General features: G+C 45.2%; 1 protein-coding gene across 1 annotated transcript in view; it reads right to left on the bottom strand.

The window, feature by feature from the left end:
* Positions 1-26,732, bottom strand: part of LOC119457853 (ubiquitin carboxyl-terminal hydrolase 34-like) — a 99,551-nt gene that overhangs the window by 65,197 nt on the left and 7,622 nt on the right. Inside the window, 19 exon segments of the mRNA XM_037719608.2 lie at positions 2,069-2,296; positions 3,235-3,320; positions 3,685-3,961; positions 5,510-5,664; positions 5,727-5,809; positions 7,190-7,288; positions 7,496-7,585; positions 11,032-11,159; positions 11,912-12,161; positions 13,966-14,067; positions 14,213-14,373; positions 15,826-15,996; positions 17,247-17,347; positions 18,070-18,199; positions 18,793-19,011; positions 20,381-20,518; positions 21,885-22,077; positions 23,011-23,078; positions 25,111-25,260. Of these exon segments, the coding sequence (XP_037575536.1) occupies positions 2,069-2,296; positions 3,235-3,320; positions 3,685-3,961; positions 5,510-5,664; positions 5,727-5,809; positions 7,190-7,288; positions 7,496-7,585; positions 11,032-11,159; positions 11,912-12,161; positions 13,966-14,067; positions 14,213-14,373; positions 15,826-15,996; positions 17,247-17,347; positions 18,070-18,199; positions 18,793-19,011; positions 20,381-20,518; positions 21,885-22,077; positions 23,011-23,078; positions 25,111-25,260 (2,829 nt within the window).

Below are 26,732 nucleotides of genomic sequence, written 5' to 3'. Positions count from 1 at the left end.
CCTTTGTAAGTGATGGGTCAGAGGTATTTTGGACCGCCAACTAGGCCATCAGACTGTCATTCATGAGACACGAAAGAGCGCTCAGACCCCCGCAGCTTTTGCTGCACATACACATAAGGTCGCCTCGATTTGACTGCACTTTCTGCAAAAGTTCTCGACAATGCTGTGTGAGGTGGCGCACGTGTTCATGGGATGCGAGTGAAGCATGGCACATGAGCGAATGAAAATCGAGGATACAAGTGCAGCAACGTGTGAGCCGTGTCGTCGACTGCGAGAGGCTGAGCACCTTTCTCGAATGCATGCAGGAATGGGAAGCACATTTGCTTTTCACTGTTGCTATAACCCATGTGTCGGTAGTAGTAATGGTGGCAGTACTGCCAACTCTAGGGAAACATCCCTCGATCTAGCGATTTTAGGTCATGTTTAGGGAAATAAGAAAATAATGAAACTGCTGACGTGATGGCCATGTTTTTATTTCATTCACCCCAATTAAACTTCAAATTCACCTGCGAACGACGACTTTTGATCATAGAGCAGCGCTGTGAATGCACCTCTCCAAGTAAATGACAGGGTGTGGATGCCCTGGGCCCTTTAAAGAAGTACTGCTACTGCGATTTCGCAGTTCGTACCTCTAGCAGTGCTGTCGATGTCTGTGCACTCCTGAATGAAATATTTATCTGTAACCGGTGAAGCAAACGTACAGTCGAACCTGGATATATCGAACCAACAAATAACAATTTATTGTGTATATCAAACAGCTGTAAAATCCCCTTGTAAATCCCATGCAAACAGCTTTAGCCAGTTTTTCCATTATATGACGCCTGGATTACACGACGGTTTTGCATGGTCCCCTGAAGGCCATATAATCAGGGTCCTACTGTACCTATATATCGAAATTTTTGTGATCCCCTTCAGATTCAATATATCCGGGTTCGACTGTATGCTGGAACATCAAACAAAGCAGCACGGGCAAACCAGGGCGCAAACAGGCACACATACCTACCACCGAGTGCTACATTGCAGTTGTGGCACTAAACAGCCGACTATGCATGCATACAGTAAAATTTAAACGGATCCACCCACAGGCAGAGCAACCCTGGAGAGACACACAGTGGTCATGCATTTGGACGAATATTGCTTTGGAAGAAAGATAAAAATTAGCCACAATCTTCGTGCTTGCTGTAAGCATGGTGATGCTATGTCAGTAGGCGGCATTGAAAAAATTATTCACATCTTTTACATTGATGTTGTGAAGTGGTGCACTGTTTTGACACTGTTACATTCTGCAAGGGTGGCATGACACCCATCTTCCTTGCATTTCAAATAAGGTTCCGAGTAGTCTTGGTACTTTGGTCTACGCGCAGAACAACTTTGGAGAACAACGAAGTATGTACATGCTGACGTCTTCTTCTGTGAATATGGATTCAAGCAGGAGGCTGTGTTGTTTTGAACGGCAACATCATTTCAGATTGCGTCCAGTGATTTCATTATTTGAATATTTGAAAACGCGCTTAGATATAAAATTAAACTACAATGTTTGCAGTCTAATGGCATAAAACACACACAAATTTATCATTACAGAAATCATATTGACAAACTGAACCACATTTTGCAAAAAAATCAAAATAAAAAAATCAAAGGACATTTTTTATCCAAGTTAGGGGGAACTGGCTTCAGGTGTTGGCAGCACTGTACAGTAGCAAAAGAGCGTTAGCCTAAGCTCATCAAGAAATGAGAGGAAGTTAGCACACAGTAATAATTTAAAAACGTATCCCAACATCCTGCCAGGCACTGAACATGTGCTCAGCTCCTTCAACCAGCCTACTCTGTTTCAATCAAAAAGCACAAAATACAGCTTGCCCCACGCCACTAATCAACAAGTGCAGTGCTGCACCGTCTGCTTCAAAGAGCTCACTCGATGCCTGCACCGCCTGCACTTCCGTTTAAACCAGTCAGTGCAAGAGTGGCACAAGAGGCGTCACTTTCCATGCACTGTCAAATCGAGGACAAGAACGCTGCACTTCCTGAAACAGTGCAGAAAATGCAGCCTAATCAAGGAAACCCGTACCTTGTGCGAAAGGCCCGCAGGCTGGCAGACGATGCGGAGAGGGCAGTTGCCCACCCCCCTGGGGTCCTGCAGCGCAGCACCATGGGGACTGAGGCCTGCGCCGTCACGAAGCTGCCACCGGCGCAGGTGGAAGGCGTAGCGCCGCTGGAATGCCTCGAGGTGAAGCTTGAGCAGCTGCAGTGCCCGCTGCACCACTGTTAGTGTCGTCTCCTCGGCCTCTTGTGGATGCTGCAAACCAGGCAAAACAAGGTTAGCGGTACCACAGCCTCTCCGATTGGTTCCCAAAGCAACATTCTAAGCTATTGTGGAAGGCCCCCACGTCAACATGATGTAGTAATTTTACAATTGCTTTTCTACTTCCTGCTCTGCAAGTGGCTCGGGCAGCTCACGCTCAGACCCACAAAAACCACTGAAACCAAAGAAACACCCGCAATAGCCAATGGCCAAATTCACCATGCCTAGCTTTGTTGCTAAACTACAGGTCACCTTGTGTAGAAGGCTAAGGAACACCAATATTGCACTACAGTGAACACTCGTTATAACGAAATCGCTTTATTTCAAGCTTTTTGGATACCATTACTAGGACTCTCCCATAGTTCTTCCACATTTAAAGAAATCAATTTCCTTTTTCGATGACTTCATTACAATGAGTATTTACTGTACCAGCTTCATGGGAAATGAACTGTGCATGTGGGCTTTATGTTGTGAATGCTTGAAAAGTTCACTGTATACATCAATAAATGTTTTATATTAAAATAAACATTAAAAAATGTTTTTAAGTACCCACACTTGATTAGACAAAAGCTGTTCCACTGTTGCTACCCATGAGAATATAGGCCTACAAAATATCACATCAGCCAACAAGAGCCACACATCAACTTCCTATCAACTTCCTATCAACACATCAACTTCCTATCAAATGTTTCAGTTGATTGAACTGTCGGTTCCAATTACTTCAATCGTCCAAATCCTTTCAGTAGTAATTCCTCTTCTGTGCACAAATAATTCTTTGAATGCTAGCTTCCTGACTGTTTTGCATGCATCATTCACAACCACTGCTATCCATTTAGTCCTGTTTACTTTTATTTGCACTTATGTTGTGCAATGATACATCTGCGCTCGCTCTTACTAACGCTACATGACAAATAACTGGCACATGGTCTTACCTCAGCAAGGCTGTCCGCTGCTGTTCGTAAACTGTGCATGCATCGCTGTGCAAACTCTTCTTCCCTTTCAAGGGTACCTTGGTGAGCTGTGAATCAGAAAATAAGGACAAGGTCAATTTTCAAATGCAAAAATACGCCACGCAAATTACTTATCATACTACCACACATGCAGTGCTTTAAATTTTCACCCGTGACCACTCCCACTGAATTGTTGCCGTTGTCAGCCTATCACTCTCGCGTAAGGCAAGCTTACCGTATCCAAAAAGTTTGTGCACGCTACTGCCAATTTGATAGCAAGACAGCTGTGTCTGATCAAATTACATGCCAAATGCTAACAGTGCAGTACCATCCCGAACCTGCATCTGTTCCGGAATGTGCGGTTACACACACATACAAATGCCGGATCACTTTTGAACTGCAAACAATAGACTAATAAAACCAGGCATTCACCGTGGAGGTAGAAGCTGTTGAGGTACTGGATGGCAGCCATGCTGACATCGGTGCTGGAGGCCCTGAGCGCAATCTCCCAGAGCTGGTCAATGCCACTGGCCAGCTGCGGGGAAGAGCTCACACAGTGGTCCTGCTCCAGGGAGGAGCCGGAGGAACTGGACGGCCGGGGACTGAGAAGCACCGACTCGATGGGCGGTGCCACTCGACTTGAGCCGCTCAGCTGCTGCAGCAGGTGCAGAGCCGTCATGCTGGTCGAGGCAGCGGGTAGCTGGGGCAGCTGCGCAAGAGAGCAGTCGCAAATCATGATCATCATCTTTCTTTGCAACAACAAAGCTGGTGGTTATTGGTGTAACAGAACACATAGCAATGTGAAGAAAGAACTGTGATGCTCTTTTCTGTCCGGTTCTTCATATGGTTTCACATCCTTAATACCAACACAGTTCACTTCCATTAATTCAACCCTGATGGGACTGACGAAAATGACCGAATTATCCGGCAGGTCAAATTAAACAAGTTGAAGAAAAAAATGTCCAAACACATCACTGATTCATTTGGCAGTATATTTCACGCTACTGAGACACTCCCGAATCAAACATGTGCCCTCTTTCTGCGTCCGAAGTAGAAAACTTAGCACAGAAATGACGTTAAAGCATCTAAACAAAGTAGGAATCTAACGCGCACCCGATCTTTTTGCAAGAAAAATGCCCAGGGGTCTAATATTTGTTGGTTGTGGATTTGGCTCCCGCCAGCGGGAAGTTGTCTTTTCCTCCACTTCTGTTTGTCTTGTATTATTATTTCTACTGTTAAACAATGCTGTTATATGACCTTGTAATCCGCTGAGACAAGTCCCCTTGTCAAGATCAAATCAAATTGTGGGGTTAACATCCCAAAGATGCACATGGGCTATGAGAGACACGGTAGTGGGGGCTTCGAACTAATGTACAGTTATAGTCACTCAGTAAACATATCGCAGTTTACGGAATACCAGGTTACCAAGGACGTTTGGATGAGCAGCCGCGTTAATGGCCCCAATTTGGCACCATTTTGCCGTTTAACCTTACATTTTCTTCTTTGACAAGAACAACTATGTAACAGAAAAATGGTTCTAACACACTGTGGTAGGACAAAGTCTCGCAAGATGCCACTCCCAGCATTGTTAATGCTGTACCGTATGACTCTAGTAACCCTGTATTCCGCAAACAGTAATACGTTTACAGAAAAGCAAAATTTAATAATTTCGACCAGCTAGAGTTCTTTAATGCCCACCTACATGTGGGCACACACGAGTTATTGCATTCTGCCCCCATTGTAATGCAGCTGCGGCGGTCGGGAATGGAACCCAGAACCTCATCGCCGGCAGAAGAGTGCCATAGCCACCAAGTCACAGCAGCAGGTCAAGTCCCCTTGCAGAAACATTGGCTCCAGGCCAATGCCCTATTTGACCACTCCTGATCACAGCCCATGTAAAGTGTGCATGCGAATGGCACAGACGTCAGTAATCATGTAAGTGCACAGACTATGGTAACCTAGATTCATTCTACTGGTTATCTTGCCTTGTTCCTTCATGTTTTCACACAGTGTTTATCTTGCAGGGTATGAATGCAGTTAAATCATGTGACCATTGCTGGTACAAAAGATTGGTGCCCCATTACTTTCATTCAAATTTTCAGTTGGGAAGTATGCATTTGTGTGTCCAATCCGCTTCATTGCAGTGTTTCTTGTCCCATTTACACTTATGCATGAAAACCAACCCATCCAGTTTCCTGTCTACAATGAGAAGGCCATCAGCTTCCTGGCATTACCAACATTTAGCAAAGAAATCTACCTTGTGGAGAAGCAGGTGACGAAACAGGTCGGGACTGAGGGCATGCTGTTCCTTGCTGCGGACTTGACTCAGGAGCCAACTGAAGAGCTCGTCTCCGCATTCCGGATCCAACGCAAGGCACGACCAGAGCACGTCCACTTGGTCTCGGCTCAAACCTGGAAGTTGCGCAGAGCATTTCTCAACCACCATTCGAGCCAACTTGGCAATTTATACTCACCAAAGTCATCGGGAGACCCGGCTGCGGAGAAGATGCAGGACAAGAAGTGTAGCCGCACCTGTATCTGTTCCCTGTGCGTGTAGCTGCAAAAAAAAGTGATCTGTTTGAAAATGCACTGTATTTTCAGACAATGTTAACCATTTTAAAAAAGAAAACATTAGCAGAAACGAACCGACGGTAATTGACAAAAATAGACAAGCTAAAGTATGCTTATGGTGATACTTATAGGTTAGCTAGTTGCCTCTATTGGTTAATGCTATGAGAGGTGTGGGTGCTGTGACATTGCATTGCTCGATGATCAGCCTGAGTTAAAACCACATTACAACATTTGAGAGGAAAGCTATTGTGCGCTACTATCAGGATGCCGGGAGTAGAGCCAAAGAAAGCTTTGTTTAGAAATACAGTTAAATGTTGTTATAAAGAAGTTGCATGTGACATAAAAATACCTTCATTAGACATGACATTCATTATAAGCATACACACTGATAACAGCAAAAAAAAAAAAAAAAGATACCACTTTGCAATTGCGTCTATATGAAAGAAACAAGCAGGATGCTTCTGATGAGAAAGTAAAGTGCCTCCTGTCAATTCTGATTGCACGCTGGTGGCCTGTCTTTCCTATAGTCAACGTCCAATTTTTCGGAATCCCCTCCCTAGGGGCCGCGAAAACGTCCGAAAACTCGGGCAGTCCAAAAAAAACGGATGCATGCCTTTTACTGCCCCCAAGGGCTCAAATCGCCACATGCATGTATCGTAGCTCATAGTGCGATAGGAGACGGTGGGTACAGGCGTGTATAATTACAGAATACGTACCGTGTCCCGCGACATTTGCCCCTTCCCATTCTTGGTATGCTTCACCGCAATACTTCGCGGATGCTTCACTGCGTAACGCTGCTGTAGTCAGGAGAAGCTGACTTTTGGGAACTGGCATTATGCAATGCGCCGTGCTTTCAGAGTTTCCAAGACATCGGCGAGGATTACAAAGGCAGAGTCGGCTCCATTGCTAACAGCGGCGAATTGTTTCAATGAAAAACATGGCACCAAACAGAAACAAGCTTGGTAGCGAACGTCAAGGTAGCTAGGCCTAGCGTTGCCGCGGTGGTGGCTCTGGCTGCCAGCGGATCTGGGTGCGAGAGTGCTGGCTCGAGGAGGCGAAATAATCAAAATGGCGCAGACACAATCAGTCGTGGCTGCATGGTCTTCATATTTCGCACGTGCACAGCCTCTGAAGATTGTTTTGGTTATAGTGCAGTACCGCTTATAAGACAGAAATTCGCGACTCTAGCAACTTACGTTATAAGCAGTCTATACTGTCTTAGTACATTGAGCCACTACTTATTACTGCCGCTTAATGAGTAAATAAAAAGGCTGGACCTGGAGGTATTTAGTCTGCGGCCACAATGGACGCATGCAATCACACAAAGGTCTTTCTGCACCAAAAAAGCAAATGAAACGAGCCTTACAGCTTGTGTGCGGGGGCAGAGGATTTCTTGTGACTGTTTGTATATCGTACAAGGTCTTCAAGAAATAGTCTCATCATTCCGTGTTCCCGTTCCGCCCACCTGCAATGAAGTAGAGCAGAATCATCCATATAGTTATTAACTGTTAACGCTAGACACACAACCCAGTGCTATAAGGTACAAAAATAGCAACTTAACTTAAACTTCACTTTTCTAATTGCCAGACTTGACTGACAGTACTAAGCAAGTAATTAGAATGAGTTTAAAATCACATGGCTAACGAAACTTCAAATGAATGAAGATGCTTACATGGTGACATAGTGTGTGTCTGCGCCTTCCCTGGGCTGCTGGAAAGATGCTAGCAGCTTGGGTAGCAGGCGCAGTGAAACGACCACAGACCTGAAAATAAAGGGTGCACAAATTATTGGCGCTGAAGGCTATAGTGTTTCCTACGAAAATTACTAGATTACTACTAATTACTACACACAAATTAGTAGAATTCTAATCTCGAATTATATTTCTAAATACAGTAAAACCTCGATAATTCGAAGGTCGCCGTACCGCGAAAATTCTTCGAATTAAGCGGATTTTCAAATTAACCGAAATGAATAATAAAAAAAAAGAAAACAAGCAAGAACTTGCCGCAAAAAAAAATCACCTTTATTTTCCATGTCCGAGAAAAATTACTCAAAGTAATCACCGATGCGGGATTACTTGACGCGCTGGTTCGCCGCCCCTAGTGCCATGCTCTCCAGCTGGCTCAAAAAAAGTAGCATACAAATATCACCCGCACTGCACTCAACAAAGTTGCGGACGATGTTCACGAAATCGATAACTGCCGCGAAAGCGGGCGTGGTGGTGCTTGACTCCAAAAATTTGGACTTGCTGGATATTCCGGACTTCAAAAATGCACCGTCAGGGTTCCCATTGAGTTCATGCATTTTCGCACCCAATTTTTCGGACGAATTTAGACCCCAAAGTTCGATTTTGCGGACTAAATCGCTCTTTCCTAGCCGCGCTACCCAATCTTGGAGGCCGCCATGTTGGATTTTGCACTGGCTTGAATTCCAGTGGCTCGCTGTATAGCCTCCAAGATTAGAACGTGCGCTATCAATAGAGAGCTCGCGCAATCCTCTAGTCTCGGAGGCCATGCCATCGTTGTAACCATTTATTGTGGGTGTGTTTTTTTTTTTTTTTTTTTTGTGACAGCAATTATATGGACACTTCAAGCGGATTTTCGCCGTCGGCGTCGCCGCCCTGAGGATCCATACAAAGTCCAAGGGCGATAAAATCATCGCCGCGCGCCCGCCGTATGTGCGAGTGACAGCGCCAGCGCGCGGGGGACGCGCGCATTCATGGAGAGCGAACGCACCGCGGAGGCGACTTCCTCCCTCGTGCGAAAGGCCGGGGGGGGGGGGGGGGGACTTCTACTTTTCTAACAACTGCGTACTTAGCGCCGGAGCGGTTTCTCGCGCGCAACGTATCTTGAAAGCGATCGCCAGACGGCTCTGACCTTTCGTACGGGCTGTGCTCTCGCCGCTCAGTTTCCGTTGCAGCGATAAACCGCACGAACCTTCGCTCGCTGCGGGCTGCGGCGGCCGCGCTCGCTCGTGCGTGCTGACACCACGCGTGTTATTTCAGTGAGTTTTTTTGTTTTTTTTTCTCTCAAGTTTCGGTTGCTATTTTGAACGTGGCGTGTACACCGAGCAGGTGTCTCGGAGACCCATGTCTCAGTGATCGGCGCTACCTCCTGTACCTTCGCGAGAGCTAAGCGGTGCGAAGCTCGTTTCTTGGATCTCCATGGCGAACTCCGTTGGCGGAGATTGCCAACGCGGTGGCGTTCGTGTCGACTGTACACGGAGACGACGTCATTGCTGCTCAAATCTAAGCAAGTCGATCCTCTCCAAGCGTAGTATGAGGCAGGGCATTATTAAAGATTTTTTTTTCAGCCGCACTAATGACTTTTTTTTTTTTTCGACCGAACGAGTTTTCCGGACTATTTTTCAGTCCCCACGAGCTCGGAAAATCGGTTGGCGACTGTACGGAGCGCCCTAACCTAACCGCCGCACATTGCTACTAGCCGGAAACTTCGAATTATCCGAATAGAGCCGCGCGGGCCATTCAAATTATCCGGTAGAATTTGCATTGAGAATGACGGGACCGCTCAAATTCTTCGAATTAACCGAAATTTCGAATTAACCGAGTTCGAATTATCGAGGTTTTACTGTACCAGTAATACCATAATAATGTGATCCATTACAATGATAACTATAAAGTACCGGTTTACTACAAAAAATTACCGACACTAGCATCCACGGGAGCTACAAGAATGGCGGCTCAGACAACATGGCAATGATGGGTAGTACTACGCCGATTTGCCTAAACTGCGTCATTTTAGCTTCAAACAATTTCGTGCGTTCACAAATTGGTTTCCAACAAAATGCTGTATTATAAATGAAACAATTCACAGTTTTTAGACGTGCATGTACAGGCTTACTGACTTAATGGGTTTGATAGAATATGATTGCTTGGAAATTTAGAAAAATAAAATGCAACAAATAACATCACCGGAACATCTTAAGCCACAAGCGTGAAGATAAGACAAATCCATGTACTACCCATCATTCCTGTGAATGATCACAGCACCAGAGTTTGCTCTACTACTTTTAGCAGGAAATTCTATTTAGAGGGCACAGTGTTGGCAGGGAGGTGTTCAGCCACATGATGGGAAAGGGGCTTGTTCAGTGAAGCAACACAATGAACACTTGGGATGATGCACACAAGAGCTTCACTTTTTTTACGAGTGTTATTTCGTACTAAGTGCCTCTGCATCTACAGCTACAACTTGCCACAAGTGAAATACAAAACAGAACTTCACGACACCTTACCAACTCAAGAAATAAAAATAATTTTAAAATTCACTGGCAATTTCGCAGTAAACGTGAGAAAAATGCGATAGCATTACGTCGCAGCTCTTTGAGGTCCTGGATCCATGTTTTAAACTGCATTCACCTCTCGCTCAACACATGTCCTGCCTCTTTGAGAAGCGAAGTGCAACTGACTGTGGTCTGGAGCCGACTACTGTCAGTTGCACTACCGTATAGACTCATGTAAGGGCCCCACCCTTGTAAAGGCCATACTTCCAACTTGGCAGGCCAAAATTTGGAAAAAAGAATTTCCAACGAAGAAGCAATAGCATTCAGTGCCCCAATGCCGCATGTGCGCATTGCTGAATTTCGTGTGATACGTACTTCCGCTTGCCGCTACTAGATGGCAAAAGCTGTCCATGCAATGGCACATCCAGGTGCACTGCGCCGGCACCATTTTGACCGAAAGGTTCGGTCCCGTGTAAGGGTCGCACTATTTTTTTTGCCAATTTTGACGAGATGCGACCCTTACATGGGACCGAACCTTTTGGTGAAAATGGTACCGGTGCACCATTTGCCAGCCCACCATACATACACCATTCATACTGTGTGTATGCACACACACACACACACACACTAAGCTCTCCCCCCATCCCCTCTCTATCTACACTTCACACACATACACTTTTTCCAATTTCACATTCCTATTGCTAACGCATTAATAAAGCACACATGCGCATCATCCCCCAACACTTCACTACATTCTCCAAACTGAGGTTGCACCACTCGCTCAACACATGTCCAGCCTCTTTGAGAAGCAAAGTGCAAATGACTGTGGTATGGAGCCGACTACTGTCAGTTGCACTACCGCGTGCGGACACCATCACATTCTTTTCCAGACTTATTATTCTCCCTGTGTCTCTGGCATGTTCGAGAATGTCCGATGATACGCCGACACGTTCAACAAGGGGTGCTCACCTGCTCTGTGCCAGGTTTCGGAGGCAGCCCTCGATGAACTGCGTCCTCACACTGCGGTCCACGTACCAGCACACCAGACTGCACAGCACTTTCTCGGCTTCGAGGGCCAGCTCTTCTCCCAGCTCCTCCTTCAAGGCGTATTTCGAAATGCCAACAATGTCAAAGTAGCCAGGCGAAACAAAGACAGTTATTTTTCGCTGACAATATCATCATGATGATATTTAATTTCAGTAACCGAAGCACAGGCAAGCCACACAAATGACCTGCACCCCACACAAAGGTACAGTACGTGCCAAACTTGAAGGGGAAAACCAAATTAGCGCTAACGTGGCTGACTGAATGGATTGTTTCATGGGGTTTAATGTCCTACAATGAACCATATGGGCCAAAATGCTTTGCTTAATAAGGCAAGCAATTGAGTGTGTGATGAAACAGCAAGGCAAGTGCTGTAAGGTATAAGTACCTCTTTTGGGCTATAGGATTTTGGCATACGGGGACCAGCCTACACACTCATTGGTGTTCTTCACAAGACTTTCCCGCAAAGGGCTTCCTGTACAGCTTCGAAGCGCAGCACCGTCATGGTCAAAAAGGATCACTTAAACACACTTCTATTTGCTGGACTGCACCCGTGAACACTTGGTCCTCGGCGTCCGGCACAGCCGAAACTTACTCACTCAATATCCTAGCATTGCGAGTCCAAGGCCGAACTTCCGCAATTCCTCGCCTTGTCTCGACTGAGGAACTGTTCTTTGTATGTATTTCACGTAGTAGGCTTATTGTATAAAAGGTACAATAAATGCACCTTCTGAGTGTCTGCTGCTATAGTGTTGTTCTTAAAGAGCACTTGAGACCCCACAGTGAATGAGGCAGCCACACTAACGATTTTGCCATCCTGCAGCAGGTCCCAGAGCAGCGTCTTGCCCGGCTGGCACACCTGGCTCGCGCTGATGGGCGATGAAAGGGTCACCTCCCGGGAGGTGGGGGTCGTCACCATGACCCTTGGCCAGGCCGCTGACCCTTCCTCCTCGCCTTCAAAGTCTGCCATGTTCTTGTCCGACTGATTGCTGGCCTCCAGAGAGTGGCAGCTCCCGCCGCCATCAGGACTCGAGGTTTCTCTTGGTGTCAGGGTCCTGCAAAAAATGCGGGAGAGACGTGGCACAATTCTGGTTGCTGTCCGATATCGTATAAACAACCGCATCCAAAAAGTATTCCACCAGGTTGGTTCCAACGGGCTTCAACAGGAGCTTTCCGACGCATCACACTTTGTGTTAAGACGCCACACTGCAACCGTGTCTTAAACCATGACAGTAGGTGAGACTTTACAAAAGCCTTCAAAGAGCACAAGTGAAAGAGGTCTGACACTAAATTCTGAAGCCAGACTTATCTAACAACTATATTTTCTTGCAAGCATTCATCGTTCCTATTCCACCCCCTCCACACGAAAAGCTCGCTCTCGCCTTAGAGTTATTAATATGATTTTGAAAGCCACAGCTAAGTATTACTGAAGTAAGACATGCCTAGTAACTAGTAAGACATGCCTCAGCATCTTGCCAATGACTCCATCAATGTTAAATGTCTTCCTGCATTCTTGTAGAACAACATTAGTACATTAAAGGATGTCAACGCAGTCAGCTTTGTCTTCGTCTATGTTGCGCTGAAGCTAACATGTACCACTCGCACCAACTTGCCTAACAAAATGTACCAGTGGTCTCAACTAACACTACCCCCCAAGTTCTTGCCAGCAGCTTGCGAGTCCCTCTCGACTTGCACCTATTTATTACACATCCACAGTGCCAAATTATGTCATTACAATGGCGGTACGGTACAACAAGGAGTAGAGATAATCGCACTACAGGAGCCTTGCACTGAAGCTTTCCACACAGCAGTGCCAGAACACAGCCTAATGAGTGGTGGAAGCATAATGCAAGGGACGCGATAAGCATTCACTCTGACACCTCTGATCGCTTATCATGATGCAAGTTGCCCGAGATATAAAAATTTGAAGCGCACATGCTCTGCATATGACTGGCTGTGCTTGCTAATCAAGATCAGAAGCATGAACATTCGTGAGCTTGAGCTCGCCAAAGCTTGAGGCGTGACACTCAGATGAGCGATAAAGCGTTGGTTGTCGGCATTTGTAACGGAGACTCATTTTCTTCGCATCCCTAACGTCTGATGGCAGCAATGCCAGGGTAGTAAATGAGAGCGTCACAGTGCCCTCTGGCTGGTGCAAGGTGCCTATAATCAACTCTGGAAGTGCCTCAACTGGATGCTCTTTCTCGACTCCACCGAGAGGAAAACATCTGAACACAAGAAGGCACCATGATTCAATAACTGCGTGGGGTGATTCTTACGCAGAGCAATTCGCAGAGGAATTGCTTTTGAATCCCACATCTTCACTCTAGTGCATTAGAGTGGATGCTGAGAACGCCTGGTTAAAAAAGTTTTGCTTAAGAGGTGCCTTGGCATGTCACTGAAGGGCAATGACCACGTCAGTTGAGTTGTGGTGCTGCCATCCACTTTCTTGAGTCAAAAGAAGACAGGAGTGTGTTGCCTATTTGAAAACTCCACACCCTGTATTCTTTCACAGCAGTTCCCTGCAGCACTGTGAAGGCTAAGGGCGCCTGAACCAATCAGGAGGGCAAACACTAATAAAGGTATCTGTCTAAACTTTGCTGCCGTCTCTTGGTGTTGTCGTCAAGCAATTCGCTGCCTGCGCAATCATCTGCACTTGCAGGCCTCACCCCTTGGCCCTGCTGCATGGAACTAGTGAGTCAAAGTGTAACTCCCAAACACACAGCACAGTGGGCCACCCTAAGGCTGCATGCTGTGTAGCAACCTGATGCACAAGGCAGGTTTGAGATCATTGGTCTGTTGTAACAAAAAAAAACTACAACACAAGAAAGCGAATAGAACCACAATATTGAAACCTACCGTGTAGGTAACGAAGGTCCATCCGTATTATGCCACGACTGGGACAACTCTACAGGAAGAGCAGAACCTTCTCCCCTCGAGGAATGTGGTTGACCTCCCAATCTACCAAAAAAAAGTAGAAAAAAGTGTGCTTTATTAATAGCAAGGCATTACCTGTGCTGCTTGCGTAGATGCGAAAGTACCGCAGAGGAAAGCACTGCTGATGCATGATAACACAGAAGCGTGTGGCCACTCAATAAGCACTCACCCAGGGGGCCTTGCCTTGCCAACCAGCGCCCGCTCCAATATCTGGGGTGGCCTCTGGGCGCCCACGGTGCATCGTTCCTCCTCGCTGCTCAGTTCTTCCTCCGTCTCCTCCTCTTCCTCTTCTTCCTCACCAGCACTCATCCCACTTTCTTCCTCGTCCTCCTGTCAGTACACAAAGCCGAAATAGTTACAACATTAGAGAAAAAAAGAAACAATGCATACTGCAAGGCTCTTGATCTAATTAAACCATGCCCGTGCTCGAATGTGATTAGTGCAAGAAACCAAAGGTAACACAGAGCCCCCTGCGTGGCCGTCAGTTCCTGTTTTGTGTCACTTTTTAACTTGGTTCAGCAGCGACAGGAGATATCAGAAGAGACAGCAGAAATTGAAACGTCGTGCTTCACTACCAACAGAGACCCTTTCCCCCTTTGACTCGGCTAGCGTCCTCAAGCATGACATTCCTTCCTTGCCTCCTCCCATACCAGAGCCAGAGGACAGCGTCACGTTAACATCATAAGTCTCACTTCCTGCCCTTTTTCCCTTCTCTTATTTTTCTGCTGTGGGCGCACTTCCAATGGAATTTTTGTACTCTGCATTGGATAACTTACCAAAGTTACGTGCCATATTCGGTAACATGGAAGGCATTACGTCTGAAATACAAGGTGTTTTTGCGTGTGACCTTGATTATTCGGCAGGAAGCAGGCCCCCTCGAGAAGAAGGTTGCACGGGTTTTCGTTACAAATTTCAGCTCTTGTCACCCAGTGCAGCAGTACAATACTTTGCTGACAAAATTGCCAGCATATGACTTACAGACAAGCGTACTTCCAGACAATGCTGGTCCGGTTGCAATGCCCAAACCTGGTGAGGAGCTCTTAAAAGGGACACACTGAGCAATGTTAGGTTAAGCTGTATTAGTAAATTACGCTTCTGCAGTGGCAAAAGGGCGACTCTTCCCACAGGTGAAGGCACAGTAAAGCGAAAAATATATATAAGCAAAAACGAAAGACAGGTGGTGATGCTGCCATGAATGTCCCACACCAGCTCACTGTGACGTCCCAGATTTTGACAGCACCTTCTCAAGTCTAGTTAGTTGCTTATTGGTAAAGAATGACTACACTGCACTCCAAAGAAACCGAAGACTGAACCTAACAAAGTTTCAAAGCTTGCCCTCAGCCCACACTTTTTTGGGATAACTATGCACTTTATTAATTATGACTTTATTAATGATGATTTACCTTTAGTTACCTTAAGAGGGAGCACACAAGCAGCAGCAAACTTGGAGCAGCAACGGTTGACAAGCACCCAATTATTTTTAATTAATCACAGTGAACTTTTGAGCGATTTTGCTGTTGCTGATTTTAGCTGCTTCAGGCACTTATCTGTGTTAACTTGCTCAAAGCAAGTACTCCTCTAACATTCTTTCACAATAAGAAGATTTGCAACAAAATGTCCCGAGAGTGATGAACAAAACATTTTCAATAACAGAGTTTATTTTTCATAAAACTTAATGAAGGCTGTCAAATCGTAGAACAAACATAAATTCATAAACATTACGGGAAATTCGGGAGAGTTGGCAGGTATGGATGCAACTTATCGCAATGCACAGTCACTCACGTGGGGCTCGCCAGTAGTCCAGGGCTTGAGTGCCGCCATGCCCACTACGGGTCCCTGAGGGTGGTGAGCAGGGGAGCTGCCCTGGCTATCCGAGGAGGACTCCATGGCCACCTGCATCGCCTCTGACTCGGCCATTCCGACCACCTGTGGAGAGTCCTTGCTCCCAGACACCTGCACATGAGTCCGCGTGTCCACCTCTTACATAAGACAGCATCAGCTGTTCAAAAAAATACACTTGTCTTCGCGTTTGCTACTGAATGGCTTGTACATTGGACAATGTGTAGTTAGGACGATTTGGACCAATTTGAACTAACAACTGCTCAAGCGTTGCTATCAATATTCACGCAGCCTGAGTTGGCGTGAACGAGGCACGACGTGCCACTGCCATGTAAAATTGCAAGAATTCGGTGGTTACAGTTTGTCGAGGCTTCGTTTACGTTGTTGCCCATAACGGTTAATGACGGCCATTCTCCCTTTCGAACTTTGCAGTTTTTCAGCCGAAGTGACACAAAATAAAGGTAACTTGCAGCCTGTGGCGCGGGTGTTACCGGCGCTGCAACCATAACAGCAAGACCTTTGCAAACAGCCGGCATGCCACAGTAGTTTCCGCTTACAGCCAACTAGTAATAACGAACCTCGCTTTAACGAAATTCACGATGTAACAAACTATTTTTATTTCCCTATCTTAGTTCTATTGAATTAACGAAGCCTCGATATAACGAAATTCTCGATATAACGAAGTTTTTCGCTGCAAGTACAACTTTTATATTGAGGTTTGACTGTAGAACGCTTCGCTATCGTATGCAGAATTCACTCGTGTCCCACTGATAGTAAAACATATCACAAGCTCTCGGAAGAAAGAATGCCAGCAGATGTACTCATAGTTTCGAAATGGCAGGTGATCGCAACTAGCTGGGCACCGTTTCAAAGGGGCTACAACGCCACATCTTGTTCTTTCGATGGCATCTTTAACAGAAACTTGCAGTTAGATGCAGAAAAGTGCAGGAAAAAAACGGGGAAAAAAACTGAAGGTACTGAAAATCCCATTTTCGAACCAAAGTGGTGTCCAATCGTAACCCCATATAACAAACTACTGATAAAACTACTTTTCACGATACTATCCAGTTCGTAATAAACGGGTTCAACTGTAATTGCATTCAGTAATGTAGGTAACAACAAAGGAAAAATAAATTTGTGTTAACAGGTACAATACTGAAACTGCTTTTAATTACAGTTAGTAAACGACTTGCCAGCCATGCGCTCGAATGACAATGGTTTGTTTGCTAGTCAGTCTCACATCGAATACACCTTACACATAAAATTTCATTGTGAGCAGAGGCTGCGATTACGCAATTAGGCATTGACAGGCATGTGCATCTCTTCCTTCAAAATTTTTCAACGCGGAGGACAGAGCAGCTCACCTGAGCTGCCTGTGAAGGGAAAGCCACTGGATTTTCATCATCGTCTTCATCCTCTTCCTCCTCGCTAGCATCAGTGGCCTCGTGAAAGCCCTTTTTGGACACTACCAAAGAGTCAACAAAACAAGCAGATGCACACTGAGGTGCAGAGCCCAAGACAAAACAAATAATAATAAATCCACTCAACACACAAGGACATCATCAAGAACTGCACACCGTGTACTTTAGACTGCCACATGTCTGGATTCGTTTGTCTCCTGAAGGTCTCCATAGGCGTTACTCGTCTCAAGTGAAGTGTCATATTAGTGAGCATAACCTGCCCCTGCGTATAACCCACACTTCCAATTACTAACTTTCAAAAAGAAGAAAACTTCGTACGCATCCACTGTCTAGTCCTCTCATCATGTCTGCAATGTGCATAAACTTGAATCGGTGCAAAAGAAAGCAGTTCGATTTATTTTTCGCCACTATGACCGCCTCTTCTCGCCTTCCTTTTATGCAGCCAAGCAACCATTTCCGCCACTAGCAGTCAGACGTAAACGCGAGCGCATTATTCTGAGACGCCTAGTGAAGGACTCCGATTCGTTTTTATCACCTGGAGTTCTTTATCATGCACCTAAACTTTTAAGTACACAAGCATTCTTGTATTCTACCCCCTTGGAATGCGTCTGTAGTGGCCGGGAATCGAACCCACAACCTCATGCAAGCAGCCGAATGCCAGCCACTGGGCGACCGCAGCAGGTACGGCAGATCCCACAAGGTAGTATTTTCTTTTAACTATGGCTCATCTAGGCATCACCTGCTGCGCACAAGTTACACAAGTTACCTTTGACTGGCGACCTCCCGGCATGTGACCTGGAACTCGTCAGCTGGCCAAAAGGGGACGCACGGCCACGGGCTGCCTTGCCACTGCTGGCCCACATGTGCTTGGTCAGTGCCGAGGCTAGCAGCAGAGTCTGCGGAGAGAAGCACTGCACCGTGACTACTACTGCAAGCAGCGGACGTAATCGGACAGAACATTGTTTACTGTGTTAATCCAAACCTGATGTGTACTTTTTGTTAAAAGCAGTGGTTCTGAAAACCACCTGCATGCATACCTGCGAACCTGTGAACTTCAAAAGTTGTAAAATCCTGCATACGAGACATCAAGGGGGAGAGAGAGGGGGGGAGATAGCACCTTTTGTTTTTCACCTATTTCTTGTTAACGAATCGGCCACGAGTGTCCGTTCTGGCAGGAAAGGAAGTTGAAGCCATTGCTCCTTGAAACGAGGTCAACAGGGTGACTCTACAGAGACTGTACTTTCGATGGGACCTTAGGCATCTTGTTATTAATTTTCCATGAAAGATTGTGTCGATACCACTACTTTTCCGACAATTCTTCGAAAACCAGGATTTACTGACCTGCCAAACTTAACATAAAGATGAAAAAACTACGTAATCATATAGGCAAAATTTAAAAAAAAAACTATCTTTCATCTATTTTTCTATTTCTCAGACCCACGCTTCCACCCACGCGATAAAAAATGCAGCATGTCCAAAGGTCGCCCACCTGCTCACTGTGCTCCCGAGGGGGCAAGGCACACAGGCGTGCGTACAGGTGAAGCGCAGGCCCGTCCCGTAGGCTGCGCATCAGGGGCGGCAAAAGCTCCAAGACCTGCCGGCCGCAGTGCTTCAGCTGTCCCGCAGCCCACACAGCGTCCAGGTGCGCGGTGGTCAGCTGGCCCTCGGACGCCAACAGGCCGAGCACCAGATGGCTCTGCTTGATCACCTGCAAGTCACAAGTTTAATTTAAGCCCTGGACTGTTTACGAGCCAGAACCTCGATCTGATTATGAGGCACGCCGTAGTGGGGGGGGGCTCTGGACTAATACTGACCACCTGGAGTTCTTTAACGTGCACCCAATGCACGGTACACATGAGCGTTTTTTGCATTCCACCCCCATCGAAACGTGGCCAGGATCAAACCTGCAACTTAGTGCTAAACAGTGTACCGTCATAGCCACAGCCACCAAGCTACCGCGGCTGGTTCACCTGCAAGTTGATGATGATGGAACGATGGCTGGAACATCGTTTTTTACACAGCCTGTGCCTCAATCTTCGAGTTGTCACTGGTGTCTATTTGAGCATGGCCTCAGAACTACATCAACTTGCCTGTCACAGCAATTACACACTCGGATCGTGTCAAAGCATGAAGTTTACTTCCACCAACATTCTGCAGCTGCTCTCTGTTGGCATTCACAACTTGACAGAAAGATGGGCTGGTATAATGTGAGAATCCCTTTTGTTTAATTTTATTCCTTCCCCATCGTCCACAGTTCGCAGCCAGCAAATTCCGGTGATGATCACGATGATTATACGAGGATCTACTTTAAAAAGAGGCAGTGGCATCTGTTACACTGGTCGTTCGTCAAAGCTTTGGCACATTTAGATCTTTAAATGTGTTTATACACTATGCTACATTATTCACCATAAAAAGCTTGATTCATTGTGCAGTTATCCCTTTTTTTGGAGCCCACAGTAATCCAACAGTCTATACTAGTTTCCGCAGCCAATTTCATTTATGTTTCCCCTACTGACCTCAAAATCTAACACCTTGGTCAAGCCTACTGCTTCGACATTCATTGCTGCATGGGTACTCTGACATTTTAACACAATTTGCTTAATCGTTTATGCAGTATTTCCACACGCTACGTGTGTGGAAATGGCCGGTGACAACATTCACAGTGCGCTGCTCAGACTACTGATGATACGCAGAAACCAACAGCACCGGAATACAATCATTGCATTATCTCAACCTTCTACATATTACAGTATGGCACAAATGCAATTACTACCCAAGTAATTGGGTAGTAAGTAATAGTAGTAAGTAATAAAACTGCAGACTTTCAGCATCCGCAGAGGTGCGATGAGCAGAAAAGTTACGTGCAGAAAAGGTCTTATGCAATGCAGCCTTTGTGTGAGCAGTGGGTAGATTGCATTTTTTTTTTCTTTTAACATATATAGCTGTAATAGTTTGTTGGCTTTACACGACGTTACACAACACTCACTCGAGAATCAAAGAATTACTACTGCTGTAACGCCCCGATTCTCCACAGGTCACTAACCGGGAAACAGACACCAAACTGCGGGCATACATACCTCCACGTGAAGGTTGGGTCCAAAGATGTGCTCGACGACTCGATACTCGACCAGCCATGCGGCCAGGGCTTTCGCCATGGCCTGAGCTCCCACCACTGTCTCGCTGTGGCACAGCTCGTTCAGCATGCTGATGTGGCTCTGCATGACCAAAAAAAAAAGAACAGAAAATCAAGCAACCATGATTGAATGCACCATCTAAAACATCATGCAGCCATGACTAACTCAAAAGTAAAGAAACCCAGATTATTACCCTTTATCTTGCCCAAAAACAACCCACAGAGGAGACAAGAGAAAGACCGCAGCCGTAATTATACCAATGTCACACCGTGCACTTTCGATAGCATTTGAGCCCGACCGAGATCAATCACGATCAAAAGTGCCCATGTGACCGGGGTGTAAGCCTTGCTTCTGACTTAACTGCTTCTTTATTCAGATGCGCACATCATTTTTAATTAAACAAGTTAGGCAAACTCTCTCCTGTCAACCCTCTCCTGTAGGACACAAGGAGAGGGTTTTAGTACAGTATAGTAAACTTTTAAGGGGAACACCCAAAGTACACTTGAACTTGGTTATAACGAAGTCTCATCTGACACAAAAATACCTTTGTCATATCTGCTATGAACTGATGTCGCTGATATCACACTGGTATCAGCGAGAAACATTCTTTAATTACATCATTGTACCTGATAATTCATTATATCCATGTTTGCTATATCAATGTTGGGCTTTATAATGGCTACTGTTTGCCTTTGCATCATGGCATGAAGGAATCCAGACTAGTTTAAATGCATAGATGTCAGCCTAACGCATCCTATCACAAAATTTGTTTCTCACGATAAAAAAGTGGTGCATCAGATATAGTAGCATTGTTAACAGCTGGCTTTCCCTTTAACAGTGGACCGTACTGTACATATCTTGAAAAGCAACTTAATATTGTTATATTCAATTTGGCCTTAGCATCAAATAAGCACCATTTGTAAATAAAAATATATTTAAAATAGTTTCAGAATATTTCAAATACCCAACAGTGTACAATCAAACATAAAATTGGCGCGAAAGTATAATAAATTTCATCCCTGTAGCCACAGTAGGCAAAAAACATGAGAAGTTACGCAGTGAAACGGGCTGCATCACTCACAGAGCAAGAACTTACCGGCTAAACCCCGATCCTTTGCACTCTCTGGGAAACCCTACGAATGCGAGCGCAAACTGCTGGTTTGTTACTAATGTTCCATTTGAGCTTTTCATACACAACGCTTCATAGCGTACGATATAATGACAGAAATTTGCTTATGTTATTATTACTATGATATGAACACTGTTTTACTGATACAGGTGAAAACAGTTGTTCTTTGTTTTCTGAACCATTCAAAAGCATTCAATTCGTATCTGGCCCTAATTCAATTGGTATTTGATTACTGCTCCCACGCATCCCTGGTATAAACACAGACAAGAAAGAGGCATAAAAACAGCACAAACGTCGAACACTGCCACATCCACTCACATTGATCTGGGCGATACCCGAGAGACGCATGGTGAGTGTCGGTGAGACGAAGCACCGAAAGGCCAGCTCCAGGCCTTCCCGGTCCAGAGCCAGGTGCACGTCCAGTGGATCCTTGACCGCCCCAAGCATCAGCTCAAACAGGCTCCGGCTAGTGGCACCTCGAAGCTCCCCTTCGCATCGGCTGCACAGGTACCTGCATGCAGGATTGGCGTCGAGAGAACTCGTAAATCGTGGGGCTTTAATGTTTAAAGTTGTAAAACGGTATAGAACGTAAACTGAAAATGTTGTGAAAAGTGTTAGACACAGGGACCAGGTAAAAGATTCACATTGCTATTTGTTTATGAGATTGTGAGACTGTTTGCCCCAACTTTCACCGGCTGAAGTCCTTGCTGTCATACAGTTTACCATCATGATTAGTCAGGGTCTACCTCTCACAAATTTTTCTTGTGTGCGTTTGAATGTTGTTGTTTTTTTGGCATTTTAATATCCAAGCCACGCACAGCTCAGTTGGCAAACATTGCAGAGCTTACCTGCTATAAATATTGGTACCAGTTGGGGCACTTTAAAATGAGTAAGTTCAAGCCCAGAACGAAAGCGTAATGTGCTGAAAGCATGCATAAAGGTGATAAGAAAACCTGACGCAAGAAACGAATCACAGACAGATGACAGGACACCTCTGATGTCACACGCCATTTTCTGCGTGAACATTTCAACAATGCACAATGCCGATCTGCACATTTTGTGCACCTAATAACCCTTCCACACTACACTTCTTAAGTCAGTCTAGGTCTATTCAACGCAAACACTTGCATAAGATCATTTTATGTTTTGTAAAAGAGAGATATAATAACACTGTTGCATAAACAACCAGACAAAACAAGGAGCCAACAGTCATAGCTCTTGGCGACGACAAACCGAGCTTGAGTCTCGAACGCCCACATCACTGTTCGAGTCTCATTTAACAGAGTTTGTTTAAAACTGCCAGACAATTCTGTAAATGTACCGAGCCATTTCTGAGCTCATCGTGTTCATAAGTTATGTTCAAGCCCGAAACACACCGCCGTTTGCCCACAAGCGTTATCACAGGCCTAACTCCGAGATGACATAACAGTATCGGATAACCCACCGAATGACTGAAGACCGCAGGGGAACTAAGTGCTGCACGATGCATGGCAGGTTCATCCACAGCTTCAACTGTCCGGGAGAAGGATACAGAAAAGGAAAAGAGAACAGCGTGAGCACCACTAAGGCTAACACCTAACAGCATATAAAAACTAAGTTAGGAGGATGCATCGCAGAAAACAAGACAAATTTCTCAGCTCGTTAAGGGATACCCCGAGAATCACACTCGTTACAGCCCTTGCTAAACACACCTTGAATGTGTGCACCCTCTCCCGTACTTTGCTGTGTAGCAACTCCACTTCCGAAACACTGTGAAATGCCTTCAGATATCATTCTTTATCAGTTAAAACCACTGCCTTCTTGTTTCCCAGGAACGCCAGAAAGGAAACACTGTGACATGTGTGAAGTCCTCCATCCATTTTGAATATCAAAGGTGGTAAGCAGCGCAACATTCAATTCATGAACTTTCCCATGAATTGCACTAAGCTATTTACAATGGTCTGCCTAAACAAAGCCATGGATTGGTTCGTCAAACCAGCCTTTGGTCATCACTCTTGATACCATGATCATCAACGGCCTATTTTAAGTCCACTGCACGAGGAAGGCTTTTACCAGCAATCTCCAACTAAAAACCCTGTCTTGCATGTGTTTCATCCATCTTACGCCTGAAAATTCCCAATCCAATGGTATTTTGTTGGGCCAGCTATCGGATAATAACAGGTTCAGCTAGCATGTTACACAGAGAGAAAAGAAAGGCGTTGTTTCTTTTTTTTTTCATGCATGTTTAACGTTACGTTGCTTTATTATTTGCCGTCATCAACAGCATTCCCCCTTCCTTGGGCGTCCAATACGTTAATCTAATAAACCACTGGTTTATTTATTAACTCTTTTATTCAAAATACCTTACAGGCCTGAAGAATTGGGATTGGGTGAGGGGAGCTTCAAAATTATACATATTATAAGGATCATACAATTATACAAATCATAAGAACACTTTGTTAATAATGCTACAATGAGGAATCAAGTTTACATAAAGTCGAAAATCTTCAGAGCAATAAAGAGAAAAAATACCGACAAGAAGCAAAGCAGACAAGTAATAAAAGTAACAAATGAGTGTTTATGTTGCGACGAAATTTTCTTTGTTACCTGCATTACACGGCCTGCCAGACTGCCCCATATCTATTCATTTCAACCAGAAGGTCAGTTTTGAAACATTTGTTTCAAAACACTTCAAATCAAAACATTTGACCATCAGTGAAGTAGTTTCTTGCTCAACACGCTTTTATCTGTCCACACAGAGTAAATGCACAGTAAATGCTGTTGGGTGTGCATACACATCACTCATTTCTTTCCTTCTCACTTCCCCCTCACCCAGTGTAGGGTAGCAAACCAGGTGCAACCTGGTTAACTACCTGCCTTTCCTTCTTCTCTCTCTATCTCTCATCATTTCACACTTAAATACAATGCACGTCACAGCTCCCAGAAAAAAAACTTGGCCGCATATCTGCTTGCTTTGCTGCAAATTACGTTGAAAGACGATAGTCTTCTGCCGCCCCTGATATGTAACACCCTCTCTTCTTCTCCCTCCCCTCTCCCTCCTTCCATGATGGATGCAATAGAGGTTTTGCTGAATTCAATTCAAATTTCTCGCGTTCGCCCTGCTCTTGCGCCATTGTTGGGACCTTTTATTACTGTTGGCTTAAAGCCGGCTACAGAGCCACGGCTTCAGTAGGCTTGTTCTTAACGCGTAGCGCCTCTTCGACACCATTTCTAACGCGTTCATTTTTCATTTACTAACGTAAAAACCAGTCCGCTGTGTATTCTTAATTAAATGAACACTGCGAATCACAGTTATATACATATATTTTGCCTCAAATAGGACTGAGGTTTCCTTTGCGCTGTATAATGTTGACGTGTATGACCCCGTGCCACCAGTGCTAGTAGTTTGGTTGGTTTTGGATGGGGCAGTGAATCGGTCTTGCCCAGGCAGTTGATAGTGACAAAGTTTTTCGCATTTAGGTAGCCCAAGAAAGACTATCGTCTTTAAAAAAGAATGTGTGTTAAAGTCAAGTAAATATATGGTAGTAAGAGAAGCACCACTCACGTTTGAGACAAGCGATACAAGAGCATGGGCCAGGCCGATGGGCAGCCGCTGAGGCTCCACCTCCTGGAAGCAGGCGTGTAGCAGAGAGAGACCACCTTGACCACAGAAGTGTGCCACATTGCGCAGCAGGTGCACCGGAATGTCCAGGTCCTGCAAGTGCGCAGGCCATTCGAGTATCATCAAGCCAATCACGTGCCAGGACAAATTGCAGGGGCACAACTTGTTGGTACGTATTCTATGGGTCGGCATACTTAACTCACACGTACACTGACTGATACTCACCCCACACTCATTCCACAAGCACGATATAAAACGCTTAGAGAGCGACGAAGCAAGTGAGCAGACACGAGTATGAACAGGATTCTGGTAAGGTAATCGAGACAGGAGGAAGTAGAGACGACAGACACAGTGTTACATCTGTCGTCTTTACTTCGTACTGTCTGAAGCGCTATTCGACTGCCTCCTAAGAATGCACCAAACAGACCAGTGCAGCACACTCTTGCAGAATGAACAGGAATGGGTGCTGGTGAGTATGAGTTGACGCAAAAACAGGAGCGAGTGCTGGTTAACACGAGTTTGAAGGAAGTCAGTGATGGCGATTTTGAGTGGACTTAAGAGTGCGTGTGTGCCAGAGAGTTGGAGTGGAAGCTAGTGTGAGCATGAATGGGTGCCAATAAGTGTTACTGGAAGTGACTGTGTATACAAGTGAGTGTTCGCAACTAAACCACTTACTGCACTGCAAGATTTCAACAGATCAAGTATTCTTGTCATGCAACAGCAAATAGCCCCCAACCACAGTGCTCTTGTAGCCTCCACGATGATTCCAAAGTTTTTTGGAGCACAGAATCCAACAAGAAAGAAATTTTTATTGCAGCCAATGTATTCTCCTTTGAATCAATCTGTGCAGCAAGCGCTTCCCCCGCGTGACCACTACATCTCTTTATATAAATTTTTGCCCGAATAATGAAGTCACAGGAAAATTTAACTTTGTGGCGAACTTTGAGCTCCAAACGCTGTTGCAGTCAGCTGTACACAGGTCCATCCTGTGTTACGGATGCTTGCTATGCCTTTGCAAAAAGTTATTTGAGGTGAAAACAATTTTGCCAAATCCAGCTGCAACTGGAATGAGGAGTCTAAAGTGCAGAAATGCTGAGCCACACCTGTGACTTGATCTAGTGATGTCATTTCGACTACTGCTCATCACGCTATGCACTCTCTGCTCATGTTATGAACAACGTGGCATATCTCTGTGTTGAGATACACGGTCGAGTTCCGTGTTGAGCCATGTGCAACCTCTCAAACTTTTTTTTACCGTTCTTTTATCTATCTTTTCACATACTTTTCTTTACTCTATAGGTATGTGTATGTCTTTGCGCAGATGTTCATCTGTATAGTTTATGTGTATTGGACCTGTGCCATTTAAACACTGTCATTGTATTTTTATATTCGCTTTGTTTTGCTCCCTGCGATGTGTTTGTTATGCTTTTCTGTGTATTTATTGTGTGTTTATTGTGTCTTTATTATGCTTTTTTTAGCTGCTACATACACCATTCAACTTACACTGTAGTGCACTGCGCTAAGCCAAGCTGTTTGTGGTCACATATTCAATAAATAAACAAAGA

Source organism: Dermacentor silvarum, chromosome 7 (assembly GCF_013339745.2).
Source record: "Dermacentor silvarum isolate Dsil-2018 chromosome 7, BIME_Dsil_1.4, whole genome shotgun sequence".
Lineage (NCBI taxonomy): Eukaryota > Metazoa > Arthropoda > Arachnida > Ixodida > Ixodidae > Dermacentor > Dermacentor silvarum.
The sequence above is the reverse complement of the archived record's forward strand: the minus strand, read 5'-3'. Positions and strand labels throughout refer to the sequence as shown.